Raw genomic sequence first — 12,988 nt, 5'->3', positions numbered from 1 at the left:
TCAAAATCCAAGATCCAAGCTTGCAATTGCCAATTCCGCTTCTTTTTCCTTCTGAGCATGTCTTTGTTGTTGAAAATGAAATTTTAAACTAATTAAGTACCTTTTTTTGAATACTTTAGATAAAAAAAAACATAAAGTATTAAGAAATGCATGAATTTTATGACTAAATATGCCCATATCAAAATACCCCACACTTGATTTTGCTTGCCGCCAAGCAAAACTGAATTTTAGCACACTAATACCACATAAGACAATCCGAATTGAACCCAGTCATTATGCCAAGACGACAACACATGTATTATTGTCTAATTTTTCCTAAGGAACCCGCTAATCCTAAATACTAACAATCTTTATAAACACTTGCCCACTTCTTTTGAACAATGCTCATTTTATGTCTAATGACCCAAATTTCCAAATAAATTTTTCATTTTTAATTAATCAAAACATTCCCATAAAATATGAAATCTCATTGACAATTGTTTTCAAACTCCATAACATCAACATTTTATTTCAAATATCAGAGTGTCCCCAAGTGAAATGCCAGAGAGTGCTTGTCGCGCCATCAAACCTTGCCCTTGCCCTTAGGCTCTGAAGTTCCTGAAACAAATCAACAAACTGTAAGCTAATGCTTAGCGAGTTCCCCAGAGCATACCCCGACACAATCCACATAATCACATAATCCATATTAGCTGTATAAGCTACATAAACCACATAAGCCATGCATACAAACATATAAGGATGTCGTGGGCTCCTCCCAGGGTCTTATACCTACTTGCCGTGGGCTCCTCCGCATGGTCTTTACCTAGGAATGCCATGGGCTCCCCCACATGGTCTTATATCCAACTTGATGAACCAATGAATCGAGTATGAAATTAATCAGAGTAGATATGAAAGAAAGAATGAGTAATTGAACACAAGATGTAAATAAGATTTCGCTTCAGCTCTATTACGCTTTGAGTGTTTACAGAGAAAAATAGACAAGGCTATTCAAGTTTTCTAACTCTAGTAAATGATCCTATTTATAGGATACATAAAGCATACAAAAAAATATACTAAGGCATTAACACTTAAACTTTAAATAAAAGAGCCCTAGTAAAATACATTACAATTCATACGAAGAGTACAAAGTATGCTTCGACTAATTACAACAAAACAACCCTTACAATCTCCCCCTTTGTAATCTTAGTCGAAGACTTCAGTTCGTAAGCAGTTGAATGGAATACAACATCACTCTTCGTATCTTAGTGTACCATGAGATAATCTTCTTGAGTTCCTTTTTATCTCCTTCATTATTCTTCTTACAATGATTCATACAAACAATTAAGTTCGTATATTGAGAAGTTGAGTACCTTTCCACCTCACCAGCCTTGGACAAAAATCGTTTTGATTTCCCAGACTTGTCCTTCCCTGAGAAGACTAAACCAAAAGGCTTCAAGAAAATTTCACCATCAGCATACTTCTTTAAATCTGCTTGAGTCTTCGAAGGAGCCATAGGAGCTGTAATTTCCAATCCTTTAGTTGTAGCCAACTCCACATCAGTTAATGCTAATCATTCGTAATAATTTTCAATAAAGATCTTGATGCGAGTAACTCCCAGCTTGTACTCATCTGGATCAGTATTCTGAAGATATGAGAAAGATCTTTCCTTCAGCAGTAATGCAACTTGTATAAGGTCATACAAGTTCATTAAAGGAAAATCAGCAATTGTAAACTCACAAACATTCCCATTCGCCCTGGCCACCACATACTTCATATTCTGGACTGTGTTTTCAAAAACAACGTCCTTTTTTATGCTGATAACTTTCTTTATCTTTATCAATGACCACACTTCTTTAGTTGGTTTCGCAAGAACTGCATGAAACCAAATTTTCATATGAGTTCCTTCATCCTTCTCTTTGAACTTGCTTTTGGCTTTGAACTGGGGCATGATAAACATCATCTCATTGATTGGAAAGTCCAACTGGCTTGCATCAGTATTCGTGACAATGTAGCTCTGTTTTGGCTTCTTTTCGAATGAATACATATGATTAAATGCAACCTTGGCTTCAATTGTTTCATAGTTGTAATGCTTTGATGGATCACCTTTTTTCATGCCAGTAGGATCACTTGCTCTTTAAGTCATTATACTCTATACTAATCTCATCCTCTCCAATTCAGCCTCAGCCTTAGCCTTCTTTTCTTCCTTCTATTTTTCTATCAAAATTGATTTTCCTCTTGCCTTCGAAGATGAATCTTCTATTACTTCTTTCACCTTTGAATCACTCCCACCAATATCAACAGATTTACCAATCACAATTCCTTTCGAAATTGGTCTTGTAATTGGCACAGTTGTTACAATTGTCGAAGAAATTGGACTAGCAGATGCTATAACTGGTTTTGTAGTTGGAATCTTCGAAGGAAACACCTTTCCTACCACCTTCGCATCATCACCTCCAGCCTTCGAAACTTCATTTTTCCTTTCTCCCCCTTGCACCCCTGTAAAAACAGGCGGGGCATTTGTTGTTAGAAGAAGGTTGGATATGCGGGAAAGAGGAGCCAACTGTTGGAGAAGTAATGCTTCGAATTGAGAAAATTTCTGGAAGAGATCATCCGAAGATAGTTGAGAAGACGAAGCTGGTTTTGAAGATAAGGATTTGAGCTCCTTTAACAGTGTGAGGACTTCCATAAAATTTTTGTTTTCAGTTGTAGAAAGTTGAGCTATTTGATGACTCAAACTTTCATACAACTTAGAAAACTTTGTCACAACATCACACATTATATCCACCTTCTAATTTAGAGACGCAAATTCTGTGCGAACAACTGCAATCTCTTTTTCCATGTCTTGGCGAAGCTCTTGAAGTTTAAAATTAACATCTTCTCTCACCTTTTTAACATCTTGAACGAATAATACATGACGTTCCTTTGCCACCATTTTCAACTCCTTCAAATCTCCTTCAAATGTAGACTTCTGAGAATTCACCCTCATCTCATTGCTGTGATCACAAATATCAATTTTCTCCAAAAGACGAGACTCAGAATCTTTAATCATGCCCGAAACTTTTGAGGTGATCCTTCCTTCTAACAGTTTTAACAAACCATCAACTTCTAAACTTGTTACAGAATTACCTCCCCCAAGATCTGCTTATGATTGAAGAATTGAATTCAGCTTTGTATTCAAGATCTTGAACTGCTTCATGGTCATAAGCATGTGATCTGGGAAATCAGTTTCTTCTTCATCAAACTCCAAGTTTTCAAAAGTTCCTCCAAAACCTTCGGATTCATGCTCAGTTTCCATAAAAATGGACTCTTGAATTGGTGAAGTGGTTGTGGGTGGATCAGTGGATTGTGAAGAAAAAAGAGAAGTAATTGGTTGTTTGATAATGTTTTCGAAAGTAGGAGAATCAGTGGTGGAAGTAGTGGGTATGACAGGTGTGATTTTGGGAGGAAAAGATACAAAGGTTTCTGAGGTAACAGTCAAAGGTTTACCTTAGTTTTCGTTCTTCGAATTATTCTCACCCATGATGACATTTGCATCCGTATTAGATACGTTTACAAGAATGTTAGAAGTTCGAGCCTCCTCAGATAATGACTTGGCAACCGAATCTTCGGGTGGTATAACAGCTGTTTGTGCAGAAATAGAAGTATCTTTGTTAAGATTGACTTCAGGAGTTTCTGGAATTGTTTCATCTTCATCAGCTGTGGACTCAGAAGAGATAATCATCTTTCGTTTCTTCTTCTTCTTCTTAGAAATTTGTTTAGCCATATCAGCGGCCCTTCGTTTCTTTGACGATGGTGAAGCAGGCGCTGTAATTTCATGAAATAGAAGTCCTTGATGAGTAACCTGTGGCTTTCGGACGACATTCGTGAGTGGAGATCGGCTCTTGTGCTTGGATTTCATTTTGATTCTTCGAAAAACACCGGTCTTCGAAGGAATAATTTCTTTTTGAGTTAATGGTGTATCAACAACGGAATCTTCGGGTATTGTTGGCTCTGCTTCAGTAACTGGTAACTTCTTTGGAACCTTCGTAGATGTAGTCTCCTTGATTTGTTTCTCAGAAGAACCAACGTCAGTCTTCTTCGTACGTTTTGACTTCATCTCTTCTCTTTCTAATAGAATTCCAGTTTCAATAGTTGTATCAATTGTTTGCAAGTTAGTCACTAAGACTGTGTTCGTAGGATCGACTCGTTTGAGCATTGCATCTGGAATACGAGCTACAACTTGAAACTCCTCAGTATCATCAGTTGCATCCTTTGGACAACTATACACATGAAAAACAGCTTTTTCTTCATCATTAGGAACCATAATCCCCTCCTTCTCATAGAAATACTACAAGATCAAGCTCCAGTATCTCGCACACGAAATGCCATGAAGAGCATTCGTGTTTTCAATACTCTTCAAGAATTCTTTCCACAATTGAGTAGAGTAATCCACTTGAAGATCATAACATAGCTACCATGGCATAAACCTCCATTATCCCCTTGTCTAAACCAACTGTTCTTCCAGTCAAACACCTCAAGAAAATACCAAACAAGAAATTCCAAACACTAAGAAGACTAGACTTCTTGAAGTCACTTATCTTTGACAGTTGAGGTTGATGGCCCATTTCATTAAACATATGTACAAATTGTGGAAAGGTAAAACTGACATATGGTGGGGAATTAGGGATGTCGAGAATCTGACAGAAAAGCTTCTTGGATAGTCTGACCTTATTATCAGTCACCAAATTGAAAGTAACTGCATCCAAAGCTTTTGAATATGTAGCAGTTGAGCTAGCTTGAGAGAGCCATGAAAGAGGAACAGAAAATGAGTTGAACATAGCTTTTGACAAAACAGAACTCTTCAAGGCAATGATTAGCATCTTGAGTTCTTCAGGATATTGAGAAACATTTGCCTCCACTTGATGATTCGTACCCTGAATCTTCATAATCGGCAATGAAGTAACATCATCAGTGGTGTGAGAAAGAGTTGCATCAGGATTAGCAGCAGTTGCCATTGTTAGGGTTTGAAAGCTTGATGTTTATCAGAGAGTATTTGGGAATTTGAAAGCGTAAACTGATAATGAACCCTTGAATCTCCTTTTATATGTAACCCTTGATTTTGAAATAAAAGTGGGATGTGCATTTAACACTAGTACAAAAATGACCTACGGTCACACTTTCCGAAAAACGGCCTGTGACACTTTTTCTTAAAAGTGTGGCCAAAGGTCACTAAAAAAATTTAGAGACTGTTTTTGGATACATTTAAATTAGAATGTGTGGCCATTATATAGACAATCAACACTTTTACCACACTTAATTACACCAAATGTGACAAATATTAGTCACACTCGAAAACTGAGATCATAGGTCACAATCAGCCACATGTATGGATTAAGATTGTCATACTTTTTTTATAAGAGACAGTAGATAAAAGTATCGTCACATGAGTTAGTTCTCTGTGTGTCTATAACCTGGTGCCTTTATAGCCACATAACAGACAAAGTAGCTAAAAGGTGATACATATGGTCACACTAAATATTTGTGTGTCCATAGGGCGGTTCTGTACTAGTTGTATTTAGTTTACGCAAGAAATTAAAAGAAGTTAGTATTGGTTACTTATGGTCATTTACCTTTTATTATGTGTGTCAAAATATTATGAATTGGCTTTAAGAATAAACAAATATTGTGTGTGTAGGTAGCATTTAGTTACGTTTACAGCTATTATATGTGTCTATATGTAAATATAGTCATAAAAGAAAAATAATGTCTTATCGTTATAATTAGGGGTCGTTCATTGAATATGTTACTTATGGTCATGTACCTTTTATTTTGTGTGTCAAAATATTATGAATTGGCTTTAAAAAGAAACAAATAGTGTGTGTAGGTAGCATTTAGTTACGTTTACAGCTATTATATGTGTCTATACGTAAATATAGTCATAAAAGAAAAATAATGTCTTATTGAATAAGAGTTATAATAAAGGACCAAATTGCCCTTTTTGTCATCTATTCTTTTAATTGCACCAGATAATATACCATTAAAAATGAAAAGAATACAACTTATTTTAACAGAATATTATGATAAATAAATGAAATGAATACAACATAACTTGTTTAACATTGCATAACGAAAGTACATTGCTATTACATGCAGTTTATGTTATAACATGTGTAACAATATAACAGTAAAAAACCGAAAAAAAAAATATCTTTGAGTTATAAGAATATTACACCAGAATAGTTTGATGGTATAATATGGTAAAAAGACATTAAGTAAAGTACATCGTCATTTTTTGTCATTTTCTTATTCTCCACATAACGATATGCTAAAGTTTTGGCCTTTCCCTTCTACAAACAAAAAATAAAGATCATTAAGTGTTAAAAGAAGGAAAAATATTATCCCTACAAATATAATTCATGACAATAAGAAACACGTACCGCACGTATAAGAATACCGTGACAATCAGTACGAAAATAATCATTTTCCTTCTGCAAGTCAAGTGTGTCTACACGTGGCAATATGTTATCATTATGAGGAACAATAGTACTAAATTCTTCATCTACATCTTCATATGTATCTTTGTAATTTTTGGGAGGTGTCTTGAACACAATAGATATTTTTTGATCGAGTGGGTCTGTCACGTAAAATACTTGTTGTGCTTGTGAGGCCAATATGAAGGGATCACCTTTATGGCCTAATCTTTTTAGTTCAACTAGTGTGTACCCCAATTTATCCCTTTTTACCCCATTTCTATTGTCAACCCAGTCACACATGAAAATTGGAATTCTTTTAAAATGATAATCTAGTACCCATATCTCTTGTAAAACACCATAATAAGTGTTTTTGGCATATGTTACAACTTCTTTATTGATGTGTGTGTCAGTTGCAACAACACTAACCCCACTATTTTGGTAAACTTTACCTTCACGAGCTTTTGTACGAAAAGTATATCCATTAATAGCATATACATCGTATTTAATAATGTTCTTATTGGGTCCATATGAAATCCATCTCATTGTCTCTGTTATACTTTCTCTACAGGCCCCTAACTCTCTCTCTCTACCTGAATTGTAATTAGATTATGAATTTAAGAAATCAAGACAAAAATAACAAAGAACACAACATATTTGAAAAGAATATACCTCCTTTCGTAACCAATGACCAAATGTTTTACTATGCTCTTGTTCTAGATGTGCCTTTCGTTTAGTAGGGTGTAGATGTTCCAAAAATTCCATATGTCATCTTTCAATACGTTAATGTTAATATTATAACAAAAAAAAACATACATGTAAAAAACCTTACTTGATATACGAGAGTACTTCAGATGTATTTTGCAATACAAAGAAATGTGCTTTGCTGAATAGTTCTGCAGAAACTTCTACCGATTTAGCAGCTAATAGAGGAGTATCGTCCGTAATAAAGCTACTATCTACACCTTTATGAATTTCACATTTGTTATGATTGTCAGGTGGAATACCAACAGTATCCATCTTTTTAAGGAATTAACTAAAAAACTCAATTGTCTCTTCTGCAACATTCTCTTCTGCAATGCATCCTTCTGGTCTATTTTTGTTTCGAACATGCCCCTTAATAACCTTCATAAACCTTTCAAACGGGTACATCCATCTAAAGAATATTGGACCGCATAACTTTACTTCCCTAGTTAGATGAACGGTTAAATGAATCATCACATCAAAAAATGATGGTGGAAAGTGTTTCTCAAGAAGACATAAGGTTACACATAACTCCTCTTGCAACTTATCTAGCTCATCCACTATGATTTATTTGCTACATATTGATTTGAAAAAGAAACAAAACCTTGTAATAGCAACTCTGGTGGGTGGATGCATAATAGATCGAATTGCTATGGGCAAAAATTGTTGCATGAGCATGTGATAGTCATGTGATTTTAGTCCGATCAACTTCCCATCCTTTAGACTCACCAAACTAGAAAAATTAGAACAATACCCTTCAGCAACCCTTAAGTTGTATAAAGTCTCACAGAATTTGTCTTTTTCCTCTTTTGTCAATGTACAACCTGCTGCGGGAAGTGTTGTGTTGTTCCCTTGTATCTGAGGATGCAACTCTGGTTTTAAACCATACTGAACCAAATCCAATCGAGCTTTATAACCATCTTTCATCTTCACGGGAATGTTCAACAAAGTTCCTGTTAAACTCTCGCCCACGTTCTTTTCCACATGCATAAAATCTATACAATGTGGAACCAAATTGTCGGGCCAATACCTTAGTTGTCTATACCATATATTGAATTTCTTCCAGTATGTATTATTTTGCTGGCCCACATCTAAAGTACCCACTTGGTGTGATTTTCTCTTTTTTTTATTAATCTTCCCACCTTTTCCACTTGTAGATTGTTGGATTTCTGCCTCCTTGCCCTTATTAACCTTTCCCCATTTATTAATTATAAATTTCACCCTGTTATATATTTCCTCCCCATTCATAGGTTTTGGAGAGGGTGAGAACTCTTGTTGTCCATTGAATGCCTTCTTTTGTCTTCTGAACGGGTGATCATACGGTAGAAATCTTCTATGACCAGCATAACTCTGCTTATTCGATTCAGGGAGTCTAATGCAGTGTGCCTCTTCACCACACACAACACAACCTTGAAAATCGATGTATGGGCAACCACTTAATGTACCTAGAGCAGGATAATCATTAATAGTCCATAACACAACTGCACGTAGTTTAAACTGCTCTTGTGCATATGCATCGTGTGTTTCAACTCCAATATCAAATAATAATTGCAGATCCTCAATAAAAGGTGCTAGGAACACATCAATATCATTTCCTGGTGTTCCTGAAATCAATAACGAAAGCATGATGAACTTTCTCTTCATACACAACCATGGTGGAAGGTTGTAAATGACAGTTAAAACAGGCAAAACACTATGAGTCCTATTTCCTCTGTTCACATCGACCCCGTCAGCCGAAATGCCTACCCGCAAATTCCTTGGTTCGCTAGCAAAATCAGGATATTTGTCATCAATGGCAGCCCATGCTGGTGAATCAGCTGGGTGACTTAAAACGCCAATATCCACCTTTCTTTCTGTCGCGTGCCATGTTAAATCTTTTGCAGTAGTCTTAGACTGAAAAAGACGCTTTAAGCGCGGAATAATTGGAAAGTACCACAAAACTTTTGCAGGAATATTGTTGTAAATTTTATTTTTTTGTTCATCAACCTTCCATCTTGATTTACCACAAGTAGGACATGCTGACAAGTCTGTGTATTCGTTTCTATAAAGTATACAATTGTTGACACATGCATGTATCTTAGTATACCCTGAACCCATTGCCTTGAATGCTTTTTTCGCCTCGTATGTACTACTGTACATTTCGTTTCCTTCTGGTAACATACTTTTGATCAAAACTAATAATTCTGTAAAGCACTTATCTGATACTCCATACTTACTCTTCAAGTTGAGTAGTTGAATGATTGCAGATAATTTTGTGAAATTATGACACCCTGTGTATAGGGGCTTCTCGGCATCTTCTATCAGTTCTCTAAACCTATCAGGGTTCCCAATAAAATTTTCTTCTACAGCTTCAACCATCTCTACTATTCTTGCAGCATCTGTTGGCATTTCTGTGTTCATGCTCGTGGAATCTACAACGTTTGACGTACCCATGTCAAAATTATGTTCATATATATAACTTCTTTGTGGTTCTTCTATTTCTCCATGCTTGTTCCAATTTGTGTATGTTTGATCAATTCCATTCCTGAATAGATGATCATCTACCACATCCACCGAATAAGATATGTGGTTTACACACTTAACATATTGGACATGGAATTCTTATCTTTTTTTGGTATCTACAGGATCCATATGTTTAGAAAGCTTGTAATTGTGTACTGCATATTTGATAAACTCTGCAACACCTTTTACATAGGTTTCTGATGTTCTGTAGGCTCCCATCCAAGACTTATCCATATTCATCTTACAACAGCATCAACAAGCAATATATGTTTCCTGTTGATTGACCCATTTTAACAAACAGTTGGTGTGCATAAACAAAATAGATCACATTACAAATAAATCCAATATCTTGAAACAAAAAAACTTGTTAACTCAAAAAAAAATATAATGATACACATCATGACCAAACGAAATAACAAAGATTCATATTATGAGGGTAATTGTTTTTTAATTTCCTGTATTAATTAAATGTAGTATTTGTACCTGTATGAATTTGATGTTGACGTATCAATTTCTGTTTGAAGTATAAACGTAGTTGCAATGCCTTTGTAGTTATCAGTGAATGAATCGATAGAAATTCATATTGTCTAAAAGGGGATATTCACGTATTGAGTCTGGATTATCAGGGACATGTGGAGAAGTGATAAAAAAGTGGACGATCAGGGACATATCGAGAACTAAAAAAAAGAAAAAAAAAGTGTTGCTAGTTGGGTTCGAACCCAGGACATTCCAAAATATACTATTAACTACATTCACACTTACCATCTGGGGTATCTGGTTGATTGTAATTTATTGGTTTACGAAAAAAAACAAAAAAATTAACCAAAAGAGAAAAGAATCCACTAAAACTGATCTAAGACAAACACAGTTAACATCAAGCATTTTTTTCCCCATTCGATACAATGAATGTAATTGTTGTTGCACATTGTTTTTAATTAGCCTTCACAATTGAAAATAAAAACAAAAAACAAATCATTCTTTCCTAATTTGATACAATAAATAAATGACCATTATACCCTTATATCTCACACACAGATTAAGTAGGAAATTATATAATTTTCTTTGTTTTATCATAGTAACAATTAATGGACGAATATACCCTTGCTATAACATAACTACATAGTGGAACTAAGTTGCAAGGTACATTGCTATTTTAGAAAACAATTCAGTAAAACAGGGACAAACCTGAATCAGTTGTAAGTAGTCAAAACAATGTAAATTAACATATAAAATTAATATGATAACTATTTCCCATTTTGCCCCTAAGACAATTTTATTTAAAACAACATCAAATATGGACATATAACATATAATTGACTGTTATACCCCTGTGTTATCATAAATACAAAGTGGAACTAAGTTGCAAAGTTCATTGGTATCTTAAAAAACAATTAAGCAAAACAGGGACAAAGATGACTGAGTTATAAGTATGCAAAACATGGACATAATTAACATATAAAATCAATAAGATAACTAATTCCCATTTTGCCCCTTAGACAATTCTATTTAAAACAACATCAAATATGGACATATAACATATAATTGACTGTTATACCCCTGTTTTATCATAAATCCAGAGTGCAACTAAGTTGCAAAGTACATTGCTATCTTCAAAAACAATTAACTAAAACTGGGACAAATCTGACTCAGTTACAAGTTTGCAAAACATGGACATAATTAACATATAAAATTATGCACACTAATTCTGATTTTGCCCCTAATACATTTCTATTAAAAACACCATCAAATATGGGCATATAACATATAATTAACTGTTATACCCCTGTGTTAGGAAACTACATTGCCTTTTTAACAACACAATATACCAAAACAGGGACATAATATATATAACATCAAATATAGACATCCTATATAATCAAAATAACATCACATATAGACATAACATATAACAATTCATTACATAAAAAATATCTATAATATTAATTAAATGTAATATCCATACTAGCATTGTTTTTTTTTATGAAACAAAAAAATAAATTTATATATAAATTTATAATAAATATATATAATGAATTTTTTAATTCAAATGGGTTGGGGTTGACCATCATTAGGTCATGTACGGGTGTTGGTTGTGGGTTTGGACCTCATTGGGTCATGTATGGGTGTTGCTTGTGGGTTTGGACCTCATTAGGTCATGTATGGGTGTCGGTTGTGGGTTTGGACCTCATTGGGTCATGTACGGGTGTTGGTTGTGGGTTTGGACCTTATTAGGTCATGTACGGGTGTTGGTTGTGGGTTTAGACCTCATTAGGTCATCTACGGGTGTTGGTTGTGGGTTAGGACATCATTAGGTCATGTATGGGTGTTGGTTGTGGGTTCGGACCTCATTACGTCATGTATGGGTGTTGGTTGTGGGTTTGGACCTCATTAGGTCATGTACGAGTGTTGGTTGTGGGTTTGGATCTCATTGGGTCATGTATGGGTGTTGGTTGTGCGTTAGGACCACATTAGGTCATGTACGGGTGTTGGTTGTGGGTTAGGACATCATTAGGTCATGTATGGGTGTTGGTTGTGGGTTTGGACCTCATTATATCATCTACGGGTGTTGGTTGTAGGTTAGGACATCATTAGGTCATGTATGGGTGTTAGTTGTGGGTTTGGACCTCATTAGGTCATCTACGGGTGTTGGTTGTGGGTTTGGACCTCATTAGGTCATGTATGGGTGTTGGTTGTGGGTTTGGACCTTATTAGGTCATCTACGGGTGTTGGTTGTGGGTTTGGACCTCATTGGGTCATGTATGGGTGTTGGTTGTGGGTTTTGACCTCATTAGGTCATGTATGGGTGTTGGTTGTGGGTTAGGACCTCATTAGGTCATGTACGGGTGTTGGTTGTGGGTTAGGACATCATTAGGTCATGTATGGGTGTTGGTTGTGGGTTTGGACCTCATTAGGTCATCTGCGGGTGTTGGTTGTGGGTTTGTACCTCATTAGGTCATGTATGGGTGTTGGTTGTGGGTTTGGACCTCATTAGGTCATCTACGGGTGTTGGTTGTAGGTTTGGACCTCATTGGGTCATGTAGGGGTGTTGGTTGTGGGTTTGGACCTCATTGGGTCATGTATGGGTGTTGGTTGTGGGTTTGGACCTCATTAGGTCATGTACGGGTGTTGGTTGTGGGTTTGGACCTCATTAGGTCATGTATGGGTGTTGGTTTTGGGTTTGGACCTCATTAGGTCATTTACGGGTGTTGTTGTGGGTTTGGACCTCATTGGGTCATGTATGGGTGTTGGCTGTGGGTTTTGAGCTCATTAGGTCATGTACGGGTGTTGGTTGTGGGTTTGGACCTCATTAGGTC

General features: G+C 35.8%; 1 protein-coding gene across 1 annotated transcript; it reads right to left on the bottom strand.

The window, feature by feature from the left end:
- Window positions 1-7,460: 7,460 nt before the first annotated feature.
- On the bottom strand, window positions 7,461-9,605 carry LOC145130919 (uncharacterized). Its single transcript, XM_079065671.1, has 2 exons — window positions 7,777-9,605; window positions 7,461-7,617 (listed from the first exon to the last, which is right to left on the bottom strand). The coding sequence occupies exons 1-2, from the start codon at window positions 9,603-9,605 to the stop codon at window positions 7,461-7,463; spliced, it is 1,986 nt and encodes a 661-aa protein (XP_078921797.1).
- Between the last annotated feature and the right edge of the window lie 3,383 nt (window positions 9,606-12,988).

The sequence above is a fragment of the Lactuca virosa genome, chromosome 8 (genome assembly GCF_052849685.1).
Source record: "Lactuca virosa cultivar CGN04683 chromosome 8, Lactuca_virosa_CGN04683_v6, whole genome shotgun sequence".
Lineage (NCBI taxonomy): Eukaryota > Viridiplantae > Streptophyta > Magnoliopsida > Asterales > Asteraceae > Lactuca > Lactuca virosa.
The sequence above is the reverse complement of the archived record's forward strand: the minus strand, read 5'-3'. Positions and strand labels throughout refer to the sequence as shown.

Excerpts from the sequence above, each read along its gene's own strand:
- LOC145130919 (XM_079065671.1), bottom strand. The coding sequence starts at position 9,605 with ATGGGTACGTCAAACGTTGTAGATTCCACGAGCATGAACACAGAAATG. Across the intron at positions 7,618-7,776 it reads ACCAGAGTTGCTATTACAAG|GGAAGTAAAGTTATGCGGTC; the intron begins GTTTTGTTTCTT and ends TCATCTAACTAG.